This window comes from Pteronotus mesoamericanus, unplaced genomic scaffold (genome assembly GCF_021234165.1).
Source record: "Pteronotus mesoamericanus isolate MK-2021 breed Mesoamerican mustached bat unplaced genomic scaffold, CSHL_Meso_final contig_101, whole genome shotgun sequence".
NCBI lineage: Eukaryota > Metazoa > Chordata > Mammalia > Chiroptera > Mormoopidae > Pteronotus > Pteronotus mesoamericanus.
In genome coordinates, this window is record NW_026555001.1 from 26,119,273 (window position 1) to 26,137,986 (window position 18,714).

The window sequence follows — 18,714 nt, forward strand, 5'->3', positions numbered from 1 at the left end:
GTGTTTCATGCCCAAAGTTACCTCTGGTCCTTCGCCAGTGACTGAGGGAACACAGCTGGCTTGGCAGTCAGCTCAAGGTTTTTAACAGGACCAAATCCTCGCAAAACATCCATTAAGACAAGAAACACAGCAGCACGTTACCAATTTATAGACAGTCCCCATTTATGTAAAACATTCAGGAAAAAAATTTTGAAATGTTGGAATACAAGTAAAGAGCCAATTGAAAGGACTGAGCGTTTCTTTATTGTACCTTACAAAAAATAAATACAACTGTAACTAACTTCTGTGAGCGATCTCTCTAAAAACCTAAGTTCCGTTGGACACGTGAGCTGCTCTGGCTGAGGGCGAGCAGGGTCTGTAGTCATCTCGCCTGCGTGAGCGTGAACGCTTCGAGGGGTCCGCTCAGCGTTTAGTCCAGGAGACTGAGGTCGATGTGGAAGTAGACATACGGGAAATAGTCCTGGTTGCTGAGTTGCAGCCCAGGGATCTCCACAGACGCCTGCGGAAGAAGACGTGGTAACGTTCAAAGGGCATGAACTCGTTTCCAGAGCCATCTTTGTATTTTCAAGGAAGCTCTCCGAACACTGATCCCGTGTCCTGCCCTGCACGTTCTCCCCACCCACACCCCCGACACAGCCTCTCACACTTAATGTGTGTAAAATGCAGGTTTTCGCAACACTCTGGCAAGTACCATTTTGGGGATGGGTGTCCCCTGTGCAGAGGCTGACCCTCACTGCAGCAAGGCAGCTCCTTCGGGGCCCGATACCTACATCCAGGAGACTTGCAGCCGCCACTTCATCCAGGTGTCTGAAGACGGAGTTCAGGACCTCTCTCAGCCGCTTGGTGGACGACTTCTTATGAGGCTGGAGGAGCACAGCCTGAAAGTTCACGGGGAGTCCATACCTTCTCAGACACACAAAATGTGTAAGTTAGTTACGCCAGATGCAAATGCGGGTAAAACAAACGAAAAAGAAATACAGGGCAGGCTCTAATAAAATAGAAAGCTGCCGCTAGCGTCGCTTCAGAAAATAAAACTCGGTAAAGCACAATGCCTAGGGTCCAGGGGAATGAATTAGTCTGTCCGGGTAGAATAATCTCTTGAACACGCCAGGCTGCTCTGACCGTGGTAGTTCCTGACTCGGGGCAGCGAGCGCGCAGGGCCACTGAGCTGGCGGTTCTCACCGAAGGCATTTGTCTGAATTGCTGCCTAGCCGATTTTCCTCCAGTAGAAAAGCAAAAGCAAAAAAAACGTAGTTTACTAAGCTTTAAGGCAAGCAAAAGATTTTAAATGGACTTCGTATGCTTGACTACACGGAAAACCACTTGCCTGGCAGCTCTTTCTGGGGTGGTATCCAGAGACAACTGAGTACTGTATGAATAATAAACATGCGCTTGCTAAATGTCAGTGTGTTCTTTAAAAATCCTGTCAGTTCCCTGCTTGTCACCCATACGCCCTCCTGTCCCCCGCCAGCTACAACAGTGGTCCTTAAGGTCCGTAATACCCTCTGACGTGCCTGGTGTGCACGACTCACGGGCAAAATTCAGTTAATATTGCTTAGTTTTTATTTCCCAACGTCCATAAATTACCCCCTGGCTCCCAAACGCCCCCAGCCCTCAGTCCCAGCTGCTGATGGTGCTGCGTCCCGAAATGCCAAGGTTTGCTTGACCTGCAGGGAGGGCATGTCAGCATCCACGTGGAAGGGCGCTGTCGGCAGCTGCCTCCACTGCGGCCAAGCGCGGGGTGGCCTCTCCCTGCACCTCCATGCTGAGCATAGGGGCCACCCTCCGTCTCTCTCACTGTTCCCTACCTTGAACGTACCACCGTCCCGCCCTGTTCAAAGTAAGAACTTCAACACCCTGAACTCTTCCAAACTTCAGTGTCCAATGTCCAATGTCACTCAGTCCTCTACCACCGCGCTGGCTCTTCCACCAGGGACATGAGAGCCCTGGCCTTCCACTGCCTTGACCCTGAGCGCGACCCCCTCCTGTCTCTGACTTCCCCATGGGCCTCCCGGCCGCCGCTCCTTCAATGCCAGGGTTCCCCGAGGTGTCCCCGCGGCACCTTCCCTCTGACTCCCTGGGTGAGCTTCTATACACACGCCGTCATTGATGATTTCCTGGCATCTTCCCCATGGAGACCCCGCCCGCGATCCACGCTCCTGTCCAGCTCCCCAGCTGGAGCCCCGCCTCTCCAGGCTGCTTCCATGTTGGTCTGGGCTGGTAGAAGCCCCCGGCTCACCCTGAAGAGAACCAGCTCTTCCTCACTCTGACCTCCTTCGGTCCACAAACATCCAGCAGCTCCTCCATCCGGGCTGGACGACAGGCAGGGCGGTGACTCGGCCCCAGCCCTCCCTGCGCCCCGGTTCCGGGAAAGGTTAAAAACGGCCTTGAGGGCATTCCCTGGGGCAAAGGCTGCGGGAGCTCGGTGGAGGCTGGGGAGCGGTACCTGTCTGCTCTATGCGCTCAGTCAGCATCTGTTTTCTTACACTGATCTCTCCACAGAGTGGAATGCGAAAAAGCCTTTAAAAAGGGCTAAGTAGCCCTACACATATTGATGAGACTATAATACAAAGCAGATGAAAAAAGCAAGCCACAGACTCTTAGGTATAAATAAATGACCCGTCTGGGGGATACGAAGAGCTTTAAAACCATTCGCTGTGATTATCTGTGGGTTGTGGGACCGCAAGGAACACTCCCTACAGCGCATGCTTCGGAGTGCGACTTTGTTTGGTGTTCACGTGTTCCGACTGTGCTCAGGACATGCTCTTCGAGGCAGGCGGGCGGGCAGGCGCGCTGTGCGCCCCTGCACGCCGGAGACGCTGAAGCACGCGAGGTTAGCGTGAGTGCGCCCATCAACCCAGCGCGAAACCCTTGTCATTCATTATAGGCCTTTAAGGTCGGCGGGGGGCGGGGGGGCGGGCGAGGAGGTGCATGCGGGGGGAATGAGGAGCCACAGTCAGATCCGATCTGCGATCTGCGTTTGGACAAAGCCGCATTGGCCACCACAGGGAGGATGAACTGGAGGCAGAGAACCAGGGAGGAGCCTATGGCAACAGCTGGGCGAACAGGCAAGAGACAGAGGAGAAAACAGGCAGGTTGACAGGCCCATCGAAGTGCGGTATGGTGGGCGGGCGCGGTGCGGATGGGATGTGAGGGTGAGGGAGCAGAGGCCTCCGAGCAGCCACTGGCAGAAACAGGGAAGCTGGAGGAAGATGCTGGACAGGAAGATGAGCCAGAGAGCCAGAGGTCTACGCGGGGAGGAGGGCAGGACTGGGAGATGCGAGGGGCTTGGGCAGGCGTAGGCCTGGGGCGCCAGGGGAGGAGCTGGGAGGGGACCCTGGGGCAACCTGCAGTGCAGGGGGCGGGGGAAGGGGCAGGGACACCGTCGTCCCAGGGCTGGAGAGCGCTTGAGCCTGCCGACCAGAGCCGGGATGCCCCCGGCAGCAGGGTGCAGCCAGCGGGGTGTTCACGACACGCGACGTGTTCAAAGCAGGCAGAGGAGCTGGCTTCAAAAAATCATCCCTGTTAGACCCCATTGTCACAAACCCTAGTGAGAAGTATACATGTCTGTACATTTAAAAAGCCAAAATACCAAAATCTGAAGGTGTACACACCAGCATGTATGTTAGCAGTGTTTTCTGTCCGTGTCCGTAAAATGCCAGGTGACTTTATTCACTCTTTGAGTTTACCTATAGTTTCCAAAATGTCCACAGTGAACCCATTTTGCTTTTGTTTAAAAAAAGAAAAAAAAAGGGTACAATAAGTTTTGGTGATGGTGGTTTGGTTTGGTTTGGGTTTGGCTTTTCTGGTGCCTGGAGGTTGGCCTCGAGGTCGGGGCCTGAACCAGGCCCCCGGGTCCTGGCGTTGGGAGGGGGCGGGCAGGCAGCGCAGGCGGTGGCTGCGCCGGGTCTGGCAGAAAAGGGCACCAGCCAGCAGGGGGCCTCACGGCTACGGGAAGGTTCACTGGACTCAGGAAACCTGGCCAGGACCCGGGGGAGCCGAGGAAGACACCGTCTGAGGAAGCTAGAGGGGTGCCAAGCGGGGAGGGGAGCCCCGTGGCCCCCAAGCTGGCTCGTCAAGGCCCCCCGCCCGCTGCAGGCCGGCCGGGTCCGGCCCCTGCTCCCGCCTACCTGAGCACGGACTCCACGAACACTCTCAGTGCCTTGATGTGCACCCACGCAATAAAGGCTTCGCTGAAGTTCACCTTGAGCCAGCGCAGCAGCGGGCCCTGCAGAGACAGGAGAGCCGTGACCCCTCCTGGCCACTCAGCCCCACGATGCCACGCCAAGAAAGGGCGCGGGTTTGACAGAGCAAGCCCTGAGCGGGGAAGGAACGCCCGGGGCCCGTAGAAGCAGCGAGTCGGTCCAGCGAGGCCCCAGCCACGCTATCCACGCGGGCCAGCCACCGGGCACATGCGTGGGGCTGGGCAGCCCCTGACCTCGGCTTCCAGCAGGCAGCTGACAGGCTTCCACGTGACACTGCACTGCCAAGGGGCCCGCCTTCTTGGAAGGCTCTGGCCCAGTCCCCGCATCACCAACAGCCACCGAGTTCAGAAAGCCCCTCACGTGACCATGTCCTGGACGCTGGGGTGGCCGGCCATCTCGGGGAGCTCAGAGTCTTGCAGCAAAGGCTCTGAGCTCCCGCCTGATGCCTTCAACTGCCCACTCAGGTCAGGGGTGGGTCCAGCCAGGGCAGGACAGCAGGGCTGCCCGACCACCCCCTCGCCCAGCCAGGCCGGCCCGTCACCAGCTCCAGCCACCTCCAGGCAGAGCAGAGGCACCCTGGCCCAGAAGCCCCGTCCACTGCCGGGGGGCGTGCGCAGCCCCAAAGAGGCCCTACGGATGAGGAAGGGGCCGTTCCGGGCTCCTCCGACGGAAGGCCTGAGAAGCCACAGCGATGACAGGAAATGCAAGGCTTTGTTTCCTAAGAGGACACCTGCACCGGCAAGGACATGCAAGCCAGGGAACCCCAGGGCTCCCACGGTTGCTTACCTCGCCCTCGCCCTCACTCTCTCTGTCGGAGTGCCCCGCGGGCCTATCGGGGTGACCTAGCGGGGTTACCTTAACCTTGTGGTCCGGGAAGGTGGAGGATCCCTTTTTAAGAGCAACACAGGAAGTTTGCTAAAGGCACAGAAATGATTAATCTTTTAGGAAACATGCATCAGAAACACACAGAAATAATTCTCATTGCCTGAAAGGGCAGGCAAACTCCAGAAGCAGCAAGTCCGTGTGGGGAGTCGTTATTTGGTTCCCTATTCCCTGGAAAGGGCCGATGGCTGGCCGAGAAGGCGGCTTCCACACCGCCTCCCTCTGCCAGGCCTGGCCCGGGGCCTTCCCCCGGAAGCAGGACAGAGGCAGGGCAGCTCTGGGAGGTGCCGTGGGAGAGACTCGGCCTGCGGAGCTTGTCCCGGCTCCTTCGAGCTGTGTCCACCGAGCACGGCTCCGGGCAGCCTCCTTGGCGGTCAGGGTGCACTTAGCGTGCCACCCGCTGTTAGGACGTGTCCCCCTTCATCGCCCTTTTTCTCTCAAACAGGTGCAAAGCTCGGGAGAATCTTACCCTGTGCCCTCAAAGAACCGATGACACCGGAGGCCTTGCTCCTTCCTTCCGGTTGACAAGCAACCAAAAAGGTACCGGAAGGTGGTCCTACCCACCTACAAACAGGCTGAGGGGGAAGAGTCTCAAGAACCTGGGGCCAGGCCGAGCCCGCCCGTCCTCTGTTCCCTGGCACAACGAGAGCCTCGAAAGGGACTGTTTCCAAGTTAGGGTGTCCCCTCCCACGCCCCATTCCCCCGGCAGAGAGGTCCTGGCGGCACTCCCCGGGCCCGCGCGGGGGTGCAGAAGCCGACACCGGCTGGCAACCGGAGACCCAGGCGCAGGTGTCGGGCTCGTGTGTCACCTCGCTCCTCAGGGGGTCTGTGCCAGCGCGGACGGGTGCCAACGGGCCTGACCACCAGTCCTCCGGGCAGGGCCTGCCGCCTGGACACGTGTGGACGCTGCCATGACCTGGCTTCCGTCCACACACGGCGGGGAGCCGGGGCCACGGAAGAGGCCTCGGACGCAGTCCCAGGTACTGGAGCTGAGGTTCGGAGGGGACCCTTTACATTTCCGCCTGGCAGCGACCCCCTTCCCTGCCTGGGCGGGCGGGTCTGAAGCCTCGGGGCCCAGGGCCCTGACTCAGCCCTTCATCTCAGAGGATCTGAGCCGCGTGTGTGTCCCTCTGGGGAGCACATGTCTGTGCACACACGTGTGTGCATGTTTATGATCCGGGGGCACTTTAGACAACTGGTTCCCATTGTCTGTCAAAACCGGCGGGCCAGCCCAGGGGGCTCCGAGAAGACCATCTCAGGGGTCACTCCTGAGGGCGGCGGGTCCCTCAGAAAGGCCACTGCCTCAGAGGTCACGCCGGACGTGCCAAACGCCCGGCCCGATGTCAGGAAGGCTCAGGGCCAACACCGGCCCCAGGAGAAGCACTTCCGGCTTTGGAGCCAAGCACGTACTCACAGCTTTCTGTTTACCCATGGGCTTTCCTCTGAGAGGCCTGAGGGCCTTCTACCGGCTCTTCCTCTCTGCAGAGAGGTCGGTGCGCCCAGACCTCCCCGGCTGGGCCCGCGGGAGGGGCCCAAGAGCACCCCATCCCGACAGGGGCCCCAGGGCTCAGCCTCGGGCAGCCCCTGAGGATGCTGAGTCTGGGACGTGCCCGTTTTCCAGTGCGATGAAGGGACTTTCGCCAGCGCCCCTGGTCACGGTTCAGAAACGAAAGCCTTGCCTTCTCCCCGCCCCCCCGGAGCTTGGCCACCCTCACCATGAAAAGTGTCTGAGTGGCTGTTGTTGGAATCTCAAGGGTAAGCACCCACCCTTCGCTAAAAGCAGAGAGAAGGTAAACACGTGTGCTGGGGACGGAGATGTCACAGCACACCTGAAAATCACATGGGCAAGGGCAGCGGCGTGGCTGCCTGCTCTACTCAACCTCGGAGGCACCAGGCAGAGTGCCCGCCTGGAGCCGGGACCCCTTGCCGCTCGGAGGCTCAGTTCCCCATGGGCAGGACGCCCCGTGTGGCAGCCCAGCGCCAGGGCTCGGTGGGGGGCGCATAGACAGTGCCCGGCACCACAGTTCATGGCTCTGCGGCTGCCTCACAACACCCTGTGCTTGTCACCTCCCCCCAGGCCCTGCTCTGGCAGCCCCAGGAGAGCACGTGCTCCCGGGTGGTGCGTGCCCAGGGGCGTGGGGACCACGGCGCGGAGAGGCAGGGGACCTGGCAGGGCCCTTCTGTCCCCATCTTGCCTCAAAATCCGCCGGCCTGAGTCATGTACTCACATATTGTTGCTTCTTATCAGACAGCAGTCTGGTCATCTCCTCCCTTTCCCTTTTAATTTCCTTTTCATCGTAGTAAAACTCTCGGACAGTGAACCTTAAAGCAAGCAGACGAGAGACGCCGTTCACTGCGACGCTCCCCGGAGGAGCCGGGAGCCCGCAAAGCCCCACGCGGCCCTTACTTGTTGGCTTTGGCTTTGGTTTTGAAATCGTCGATCACTTTCCGAAACAGGGTCACCGTGAAGAGCCCGCCCTCCTTGTCCTCGGTGATCAGTCTGTTGGAGAGAAGCATCTGTTCACGGGCCTCCTCCCCAGCGCGCGCCCTGGTGCTGGGCCGTCGGGGCCTGTCCTCTCCCTCGGGACGCAGGTCGCCGCAGAGGGGGCTTCTGTCCCCTCACCCTGTGCAGAGGGGCCCCACCAACGTCCAGGGCAGGGGAGCCCAGGGAGCCCCTACCTTGTCCTAACTCTGTGGCCTCGGCTGCCTCCCTCCCTCGCCTGCCCCTCCCACCCACCCTCCCAGCCAGGGCCTGGGGGCTTCCAGCCGCTCAGACAGGCGCCTCTAGGGGAAGAGCTGGGCTCCGGCTGTGCAGTCACCCAGGGTCTGGCTCCTGTCATAAAACGCCCGAGAGATCAAGCCCCTCCCAGGGCTTTGTCAGCTTATGCGCGTTCAGGTGCCCCTGGCCCTGACGTGCTCTGGTGAAGGCCGCCCCACAACGGCCCTTTAATGTCCAGCGTCACAGTGAGTGGTCTAATCAGGCACAGCCTCCCGGCTCACCTCAATGTAAATCCACTGCCCCCACCGTCCCCAAGGGTGTGGGGGGTGTTGGGGCCAGCAATCTAAGTCCTCTGGCCAAATGACCCGGTCATGGGAGCCCTCAGACCCGGCCAGAGCTCTGTGAGCAGGCTGGCGGGGTCACCCTTTCTGTTTCCCGGAGCGCACACCCACGGAGGCTGGCCCCGGGCTCCAGAGGCCCTTCCCGAGTCAGCGCTGCGGGCTCTCAGGGGCCCCGCAGGGCCTGGGGCCCTGGCCGTAGAGGCTCTCCCAGCCGGCAACCCGGCCCCTGGCTTCTGAGAGTCAGCGAAGGAGAGGGGGGAGCCCCTGCCGGGCAGGCCCACTGCCCCCTGCCTTCCCCTGCAGACCCGGCTGCCCCTGGCCCATTCCTCCAGCCTCCCGTGTGACCTCAGGCTGCGACTGTCCTGTCCCCTGCAGCCCTCAGTTTTAGCTCCTGATCGCTATCTCCAGTGTGTGCGGGATGACAGAGAGCCAGCCTTGCAGCAGGGCGCACAGCCTCCAGGCTGCCTGGGAGTGGGCGGGTCTGCCCCAGGCTATGCTGCTGGGCTGGGAGCCAGAGGGGGGCCTCGCTGTCAACCCTTTGAAAATCACACGCTATTTCAGACATACAAACACCCGTGTATCTGCCACCCAGCTCTAGCCATCAATTTCCATACACTAGAAATGCCCTGTGTCCCCCACCCCCAACTGCGCTCTGCTCTCTGCCCCAAGGTCAGCTCTATGCTAAGCTTGGCCGTTTCTCACCCCTAAACACGCCTGTAATTCTACTGTGCACCTGAGTACGCCCAGGTCACATGTGGTTGAGTTCGTCCATTTTTAGACTGAAAGTGGCTTCACGGTGTGCGCGTACCTCCTGCAGCTTGCGCAGCATCGCCGAGCGAGGCCTGCCCGGCCCCGTGGCTGGTGTCCACGGAGCACACCACGCTTTTATCCCTTCTTCTGTAACTGAGCCGGGCCCCGCTGCCCACTCCTGCTCTGACCCCAGCAGGCCACAGGCTGAGACTGTTTCCCACCCTCCCCCAGAACCCACAGCGAGCTGAGCCGAAAAGGCAGAGTGCAGGGCAGCCAAAGAGGACAGCCGGGGGGCTTCCGGGGGAGGGGGCAGGGAAGTGACGTTCAGAAGGTGGCGGGATCTGGCTGCGTGGCCGCGAAGGATCCCCGGTGCGAGCACAAGCGTTCCGTGGCTGGGTGCCCCAAAGCGCCCATGACATGCTTCCCGGGGGCACTGGGGGCAAGCTGGGGTCGCACTTACTTGGTTGACCGAGGGACCACCATGTCCGAGAGGGATTCGTAGGTTTTTTGCCATTGTGCGTAGTGTGGTCTGTGAGAACAGAGCAATTCAGTGATTTCTGCAGAAGGGGCCATGGGGCTTCCTGAGCGCGTAGGAAGCTGCACACCCGCTTATACCGAGGGACCGAGGTGAGCAGGACCCAGCCAGAGAGAGCCCCAGACCCCCACTCTGCTGCCTGCAGGGCCTGGGAACCGCCCCCCAGCCCCAGCCTGAGCCCCACCTCCCCGGGAGACCCCGAGCGCTGGAAGGGCCTGTGCGAAGGACTCAGCCAGAGATCCCAGCTGGCAGCTTCGTATTCCTGGCCGTGTGGCCTTGGGCAGCACAGCGGACCCCAGACACCCCCAGGCTTGTGGCGAGTGAAAGAGCCCGTCTGTGGCATCGCGCACACAGCAGGCCCTCAGGAAAAGGCCGCTTCTGCCACTGCTGTGACCACCGCAAGCGCTGTCACCTGCTCCTGTTATCACCGCACAGCTTCTGCTCAGAGCCGGGCCCCGGGCCCCGGGGGGCTCCGCTTCCCCCTCCTTGGGCAGGACCAGTCTCCTTCCGCAATGACTAACAGAGGCCGAGACTCCAACTGCCCACCTTCCTCGCCCACTTACTTGGGGACGATGACCAGAAGTGTGACCAGATACTCAGAGTCCAGCACGAAGTCGTCTTTGCTCACAATGTCACTCAGCGTCCGAGTGAAGAGGTTTCCCCTGGGTCCATGTGGGACAGAGGGGGCGTGATCAGCAGAAAGGCACGTGGGGGCGGCAGAGACCCCGCAGGCCGACAGCACCCGGGGGCGACGGGTGGGGGGCAGGCAGGAGACGGGGGAGGAGGGCGCCTGGGGCGCCGTGGGCCCCCAGCAGAACCGCTGTGGCTGGCAGGGCCTCGGGCGCTGTCACCGGTCACCCGAGGGGCCGCCGAATCCAACACCTCCGTCACCTGCGCTGCCCTGGCGCAAGCTGTCAGGAGGGGACCGCTGGTGGCAGACAGCTCAAGTTACTCAGGCGTCAACACAGGAGCCGGCTCTCAAAGCTGCCTGGGCTGTCCTGGGCAGAGACAGGCCCAGGGAGAGCTCCGTGTCACTTTACACGCCTCACAGCGGCCAGGGGCACTCACCTGAAATAGCTTTCTATGTGCCCAATGGAACCTGGCCTGCATCGAGGTCGTGGTATTTTTAGCACATGGATCAAGGCCGCTGTAGCAGCAAAGGGGCCATGATACGGCTCACGGGACTGTCTGTACCACTGGCGGGCAGGCCATGCTATCAGCTGACGTACTAGCTCGCAATGCTTCCCGAATAAATGGCTCCCGAGTGCTGAGCTGAGGCCATCACAGGTAAGCCCCTTAGGGTCCCTTTCCAAAGGCACCACGTCTCCTTACACTATCAGACCTTACCTGCCTGCTTTATGCCCCTGCACAGAGGAGACTTTCCCTAAATGTCTGTTGAGTGAGTGAGTGTGAGCGCTCCAAGGGCAGAGAGTGTATGCTCTTCTGCTTTGTATCTGTAGGGTCTAGCGTAAGGCCTGAGTCTGCAGTAGGTGCTTTGTAAACATTTACCAGGTGAAGAAAATAACAGCGGAGGAAGGAGGGAGGGAGGGAAGAGTTGAAGAGGGTGAAACCAGCCCTCCCTCCCTCCGTCCTCCGCTCCCTCCCTCCTCCGAATACATGCCCAATAGATGGGGCAGCCTTACTATGAGTCAGTGAGGGGACTTCTTTACCAGCTGACTGAACAGGTTGGATCAGGTGTTTGCTCAAGTCCCAAACCATTTTCACGGTCACGATTTGGGGGTGTGAGTGGAAGGCCCAGCAGGTGAATGGCCTCATGGCCCACAGGTCAATACCCCGGTGGATCCACCCCAAGGCCACCATGTCAGGCTGCCTGCCGTTGGCGCCCTCCCCTTTCTGACCACTCCTCCCTGGTCAGGTCAAGGAGGAGGCAAAACGCCATTGGTGGCCATTTAGTGCTGATACAAATCCTGGCAATCAAGACAGTTTCTAGTTGAAGTGCATCTTTCCCTCTTTGGTTTTAAATTTCCCATGAATGTACTATTTGCTTTTTTCACAGAAGACAATCGGGTCAGGGGCCATCAGAAGAGAGAAGATGCAGTAGGAGCGACACCTCCCCTGCGCTCAGGAGACGCTCCTCCAGGCAGGCTGGCGGGCAGGCTCGCCGTGCGCCCCTGCACACTGGAGACGCTGACACACGTGCGGTTAGCGTGAGTGCGCCCGTCAACCCAGCGCGAAACCCTTGTCATTCATTACAGGCCTCTGGGGGCGGGGGATGAGGAGCCCCGGTCAGATCCGATCTGCATTTGGACAAAGCTGCATTGAGGGAGGATGAACTGGAGGCAGCTCCTCACAGCGGTGAGCCAACCAGGAGGATGGCCATCCAAAGGGGATGGCTGATGCTCAGCCCCCACCCCCGGCCGCTTCCGTTCTCGGGAGTATCTTCAGACAACCATCAGCAGAATCAGATCCAGAATCTGGGGGGCCGGAAGGACTGTCTGTGCCAACTCGGCCCTATTCATAATCAACTTCCAGCCTCCCCAGTAGGAGCTCACATGGCGGCTTCTTACATGCCTCCAACAACAGGGAGCTCACCACCTCACAAGACTGTGGCAGCCATCATGACCCTGGCCTTATGCTCTTCTCCTGACATCTCCCACCCTCTTGGTGACTAGTGTCTGCAGGGCCTAGCAGTCTGCCCCCTCTCTCACGTGGGGGTCCTTCAAGTGGGTGGAAAAGGCACCAGAGTCCCTGAGGCTGCTCTGCTCCAGCCACAGAGCCCACTGCCCTCTGCTGGTCCTCACTAGAGGCCAGGCTCTGGCCACTCGGCCTCCTGCTGCCTCTGTGGAGAGTGGGGTCTCTGCAGAGCTTCCGCGGGGAAGTCTTGGGGTGCACCCCCAGTGCTCTTAATAGCCTGGGAGAGGGTGGCAGAGAGAAGGAAGCACCTTCCAGCATCTCCTCTCTCTGGGCGCGGGCTGGGAGAAGCCATGAACCCCTGCCTGGGCCTCGCCTCCCCTCCACTCCCCACCCTGTCTGCTTCAGGTCCTCCCCTCTCAGCACAGCTCCTGCAGAGTCAGTAGTGCCTCTGTGTCTGTCCGTCTGTCTGTCTGTCTGTCTCTCTCACAGACACAGACCCTGGTCACCCTACGATCTGCATTGCTCGCCCCTCGCCCATCCGGGATCCTGTCCCCGCCAGGCTCGGCAGCCGCAAGAGGCTCGGGGACAGGGCACTCACTGGGACTTCTTCTCCAGGTTCTCCAGGGTTGTCTTCAGGGTGTTGTAGGTGGCCGTGCGGGACTTCAGGTCGGTCTCGATCTGCGCCAGTTGCTATTTGTAAGAGCAGAAGAGTTGAAAGAGTTGGTCAAACTTTTCAAACTTGCCACACATTGTTCCTGGGGACCTTAAGGAAAAACCATGAGTCCCGCCCGTTTACCAGGGATGGCTTCCCTCTCATTCCTCTCTGCTCCCCGAGCACCCACATTCGGCCCCCCAGTGAGGCCCTGGGAGGCTGGGGACGGGTGAGGTGCTCCCCTTGCAGATGGCGGAGGCTCAAGGAGCTGGCTCTTTGGACTTCCAGCCCATCTCGTACAGGCAGGGCGCCCTCGCTCAGCCCCCGGGCGCCCGCGGCCTGCGCACGTGCACTCTCAAGAGGTCAGCTCAGGCTGAGCCCACCCTGGCTCCTACAGGGGCCCCGGGGCTCAGCCCCGACAGTGTCCCACGGTGGCCCCGCCCTGCCCCGCATAGGTGGGAAGGCTTCTTTTAGCTTGGAGGCAGGTCATCAGCCTGACATTCAGGAAATTCGCTCGTTCCAGAATGTTTAGGAGCACACCCCAGACCCCCTCCTGCGGTGCGCAGGGAATGAGACAAGCCGGTGCCCAAGGCCCAGCTCTCCTGCCTCAGGTGCCCCGTCAGCCCAGCCGGGGTGACCGCGTCCTCCCCAAGGGCTGGGAACTGAAAGAAAAAAGCCCACCAGTGCCCAATCCACCGGCAGGCCTCACAGCAGACGACTGTTACGCACGAGCGTTTTGAAGTCCCCACAAGTGGCGGCCCAGTGCCGCAGCGCGCCCCTCTCAGCGGGCGGGAGCTGCCGGGAATTGAAAGGAAGCCCGCCAGCCCCGGCCCTCTGGGGCCCACACTGCAGCAGCAGAGCCCCTGCCACGGGACTGGCGCCCCAGAGCCCGGCACCCACGTCACGTCACAGGGACTGCGAACGAGGTAGGATCCCTGCGCTGACTCACGTCGGGGGCGGGGGGCCCACTCCCACGGCTCCTGAAAGACACTGTGCCCGCTTCCTCCCACGGCACTGACACCCCGCTGGTGGCCTGCAATCAGCCACGGGGGGAATATGGACATCACGTCACCAAACGCGACAGGAGCCGCACAGACCGGCAGGGGGACGTCTCCAGAATCATTATCCGGAAAAGGGGGCAATCTGTAGGGTACGAACAATTCTGAGTTGAAATGTATACAGTTTTTAATACAGATGAAAGGATCCTCTTTAAATTTCTAAACATTGGTTGAAAAGTTTAGGGAGAATAAAGGGAGCAGGAATGGGGGATGGGGGTGCCACAGACCTTTAACGTTTTCAGCTTTACACTTGGACATGTTTAATTTGGGGGCGTAAGATTTATACTTTCTTTTACGATTTAAAAAAAAAAGTCTTATTTTGCAATGATTGTCGATTTACAGAAAATTGTAAAAACAGCACATAGGGATCCCATGTTCCAGTTTCCACCATTGGCGACATCTTTCATAAAACAGCACGATAGCATGACCAGGAAATTGACATGAGTACAGTCCACAGACCTTGATTTCTAAAATAAGATTTATATATATATATATATATATATATATATTTTTTTTTTTTTAAAGAAAAAGGTCAACCAAGCAAAAAAAAGAAACCCTGTGACCTCTTTATATTTCTGATTTCACCACAAGCCGATGAAAACCTACAGTGGGTGTTTGGAAGCCAATGAAACAGGGAGAGGAACGGGACCTTTGGGGCCAGTCCCAGCACTGACTGGCTGTGTGACCTGGCGTCCCCCGGGAACCTCACCGAGCTCCGAGCCACGGGGCTGCCCTGAGCCAATCCAGCCCATGGAGCAAGTCCTGCACAAATGCGAGCACTTTCTTGCACCAGCCTGAGCTCCCGAGGGCGGGCGGGGCTGGTCCCCGGTGCACTTTCCGCAGAGGAGCCAGCGGCACCGGCAGAGCTGAGAGAGCAGGTGCTGGACAGAGCCCGACTTCAGCCCTGCTCCTTCGAGGTGCGCCAGCCCTGGGAGGTGGGCCCCCCGCAGCACCCCGGAAGGGGCTGCCAGCCGCCAGCTACCAACACCCCGGAGCTGGCAGGGCGCCGGCCCCCACCAGCCATGGGCAGACATGCACGGGGTGGAGGAAGGGACCCTTTGCTGTCTCACGCATGCGATCTGGGGCTCTTTGGCAATGGCAGCATCGCCCAGCCTGTGGAGACTGACAGCCTTGGCTGGGCGGGTCCCCGGCCAGGTGACACGCTGCTGCTCAGTGTGCAAGGCTGGGACTGGGCCAAAGCCCTCCTCAAGCCTCCTCATTGAAGGGGGCAGGCGGGCTCAGCCCCCAGGTGTTGGACGGGTCCAGGCCTGCCTGACTGAGTGGAGACAGGGCCCCTCCCAGGATGAGACCTGCTTGGTCACGCTACTCGGCCACCGGCGACCGCCATCTCCCCGTGGCTCTCCCAGGGACTGGGATGTGTCCAGTTAACAGCTGAGACCTCCTGCTGGGGCACAGGCCTGATCAGGGCTGAGGGCACCACGTGGGTGGTCCTGGTGCAGGGTGTGGGGGGCGCCCAGCCCGGAGCCTCTACTGGACTGACTCGCAGAGCAGGTCCCGCAGCGGCGTCAGCCCAGCGCCCCTGGGAGGGGTGCCCTGAACACCGCACACCCGGACCTCAGCCAGCCTCCCATCTGAAATCGGAGGAAGGTGGCACCTATCTCCCAGGGCGGACGTGAGAAGGAAAAGAAGTGCAAGAGCCCCATGTGGTCCCAGGCACCCGAATGCCACCAAACCTGTGCTCTCTCCCCTCTCTCTGCTTCCTTGCCAAAGTCATTCTTTGCATCCCTGGACTAGAGAGAAGCCAGGTCCTGTCCTCCAGCCGGTTCTGTCCCCCCCTCAGCCAAGACCCGTATGCACATGCGCCCCAGGGCCTTCAGCGCTGGGTCTGGTGACCGTGCAACAGCCTCTCGGCGAGCGCTGTCCTGGGGGCTCAGAGGTGGGCACTAGCCACCCCGACCAGGTCTGCCCAGGTGCCGGGCAAAGCGCCGGGCACAGCCAGCCCCACAGGCGGCCGGCCGTGTGTCCCTGGGTTGGTGGTGGAGGCAGGTGCACAACAGCCTCCTGAGAACCACACCTGGCCCAGGGGCCTTCCAGAAAAGCGGCCCAATTGTCCCAGGAGGGGCCGGGACCTCTGTGACGTCAGGGGTGCCCGGGGAGCCGCACCCACATTCCTGAGCCTCCTGGCCCACAGGCAGGGCGGCGGCCTGCAGCGAGGAGAGGCTGGCTGCACGGGGACGGTCCCAGCGGCCACCTCCTTCACCTGGTCACCTGGTCCGCCCAGCCCCGCCCAGGCGGCTCGGCCGCTCCAAGCAGACAATAGGGGGGCCTTGTTCCTGGCCAGGCTGAGGCTCTCTCCCAGCCAGCCGGGCCAGCAGCCCAGCTGACCTCAGAGGGCTCCGTGAGCGACGGAGGGAGAGGGGACAGTGCACCGCCAACCGTCGCGCCCACCCTCAGGGAGACAGCAGGTGTCAGTGCGGCTGCAAGACCCCACGGGGCCCCCAGAGCCATGAAGCAAAAGCTGGAGGCCGCGCTCAGCAAGATGGCGGAGCCACAGGGGCAGCACTTGCTGGCCTCCCTGTTGTCACAGGCACCTCGGATGAGAGGAGGGACCCCGGGGGACATGTCCAGGGGAGTTGGGGCTCCCAAGCCAAACTCTCCACAGAAGCAGTTTTGTTAAGTGAACCATCACCCTGAGTTGGGGGTGCCATGTTCTAAGAGTGGGTCGGGATGGGGCTACTGCCCATAAGTACCTTTTCAAAAGACCTGGCTGGGTCAGTGGGTCAGTGGATTGAGCATCAGCCTGCAAACCAGAGGGTCACTAGTTCGAGTCCTAGTCAGGGCACACGCCTGGGTTGCAGGCCAGGTCCCCAATGGGGGGCATGTGTGAAGCAACCACACATTGATGTTTCTCTCCCTCTTTTTCTTTCTCTCTCCCTGCCTTCCCCTCTCTAATAATAAATAAATAAAATCTTAAAAAAAAAAGAGGAGGAGGGGCGCAGTGAGTGGGCCGGGGTCCGGGTCAGACACTGGCGGCTCAGGGAGCCTGTCAGTCGAGGGGACTGTTCTGTGAGATGCAGCTGCCAGGCCAGGTGACAGGGCTGGAAAAGGTGGAAGGCGGCAGGTGGTCACCTCTCCCATTTTCAGGGCACCCGAAGGTCTCCGACCTCGCCTAGGGCATGGGAGGCCACACCCCAGAGGCCCGCCAGGGCGGGGGCCGGGCTGGCAGGAGGGAGCTGGGGACGGGACCCGGCCGGGGTCAGCCAGCAGGCGGAGCCCAGCCTCCCGACCCGGGCCCCCAGAGAGCCCCTCTGTGCTTCACCAGGGTCCAAATACCATGGAGACCCGCTGCAGACGGTCAGAAGTCCCCATCACAGGAGCCTAAGTGTCCCCTGAGGGAAGGCCCTTCTCTTACCTTTGCTAGAGTGTCCACCACACTCGCCAGCGGCTGCTTCGCGGGGTATTTGGCCATGTCCCATTCAAAGTGGGTCACAAAGGACGTTAAATCGACTGGAGGAACACAAACATGTTTCAATATGTGAGCAGGGCCCTCAACAAGTGACATCCAGCTGCCGGGCCCCAACCACGCACTGCGCTCACAGCAGGGACACAATCCGAGGGACCTGCAGGCAGACGGGGCGGGGGGCTCCGGGGCCACAGCCCCGTGAAGGCAGCCTGCCCCACGGGGGCTGAGTGCTGGGCCGCACCTGAAATGCCACCGTAAAACACAGCAAGCCGAAAGGACGCCGCCCCAGGTGAGCTGTGTGCCCCAGACTCGACCACAGGTGGCTGCCCCCGAGGAGGCGCCGCTTTGCCAGGAGGTAGGAACAAAGGCGGCCAAGAGGCCAAGGGCCCTGGGCTCATTCCCTGCCCTTGGCCAGTTGCCTGGGCCTCATGTCCCTCCACGCTGGGTCATCCTTCGGATTCGAGGTGCCCAAAGGCACGCCAGGGACCCCCAGCCAACTCCCAAAGACACGCAGCCCATCCTGCGCGCCGCCTGCTCGCAAGACGAGCCATCTCCCTGCCGCCTGTGTCCAAGCGCTAGACAGAGGTGGGTTCGATGCACTGGGTCTGTTTCAAAGGAGGCATTTTAAACATGAGCAAAAGATTGGAACTGGTGAATGTGGTTTTCAGTGTCTGGCATAGGTGTGCACTTTTTCAGTGTATGTCCTCTATTTTTATACAAAATGGCCTTATAGTGAAGGACACCCTCCCACCAAGTGTTCATACCCAGGAAAGGCCCGCACGTGGACACAGAGATGGAGGCGGGGTCTCACCAGGAGCCACACCTGCCAGCCCTTGACCTTGACCCCGTCTCCAGAACCGTGAGACAGGCGCCTGGTGATTAAGCCCCCAGCCTGTGGGGCAGTGTTACGGCAGCCGGACCAGACCAACACAGGTTTGGTTATTAATTTGGCATTAGTATGCATTTTGGTATTGCCACACTATGGCAGGGAAATGACCTTGTAACAGGAACAGACCTGGGAGGAACTAGAATAATGTCTGGATAATGACAGGGGTTTGGTCAAGGGCAGAACTGGAAGGTCAGGACGGACTCCTCTGGTGGCACCGGGAGCCCCTGATCCCACTTCCTGAACCCGACCGTGGGTCAGGCACTGGGCAAGCTCGCGGGTCACACACCGCCCATGCTGGTCACACACTGACAGGCAGAGACCGCCGCCATCCCATGGGCCAGGGGACGCGCCGCGGGCAGGAGATGCCGGGCAGGGGTGTGCCTTGGGGTCTCTCCCTCTTCCAGCCCCTTCTCTGCCACCTCCTGCACCCAGTGGACCCGCCCCCTGCGCAGCCGAGCCACCTCCCACCCCCCGGCTCCCCCTCACCGCTGCTCTGGCCCTTCCCCATCAGGACGGAGCCCCCACAGGCTCGCCTGGCCCACTACGCTGACGACGCTGCCTGATCATCCCTGAGGCTCTTGCCCTTTCGGGACCCTGGAGGGCAGATGACAGCCTCCGTGTCTCCAGGGCCCGTCCCTGTGCCCGGCACAGAGCAAGGGCTCAC

General features: G+C 60.7%; 1 protein-coding gene across 1 annotated transcript in view; it reads right to left on the minus strand.

Annotated features, from left to right (window-relative positions):
• Nucleotides 1-286: 286 nt before the first annotated feature.
• Nucleotides 287-18,714, minus strand: part of ATP6V1C2 (ATPase H+ transporting V1 subunit C2) — a 40,287-nt gene continuing 21,859 nt past the window's right edge. The window contains exons 5-14 of the mRNA XM_054569674.1: nt 17,111-17,205; nt 12,626-12,717; nt 9,996-10,094; nt 9,358-9,426; nt 7,495-7,587; nt 7,316-7,409; nt 4,992-5,120; nt 4,131-4,228; nt 771-903; nt 287-499 (exon numbers count right to left, since the gene is read on the minus strand). Coding sequence (XP_054425649.1) covers nt 410-499; nt 771-903; nt 4,131-4,228; nt 4,992-5,120; nt 7,316-7,409; nt 7,495-7,587; nt 9,358-9,426; nt 9,996-10,094; nt 12,626-12,717; nt 17,111-17,205 — 992 coding nt within the window. The 3' untranslated portion in view covers nt 287-409. The remainder of the gene's footprint in view (nt 500-770; nt 904-4,130; nt 4,229-4,991; nt 5,121-7,315; nt 7,410-7,494; nt 7,588-9,357; nt 9,427-9,995; nt 10,095-12,625; nt 12,718-17,110; nt 17,206-18,714) is intronic.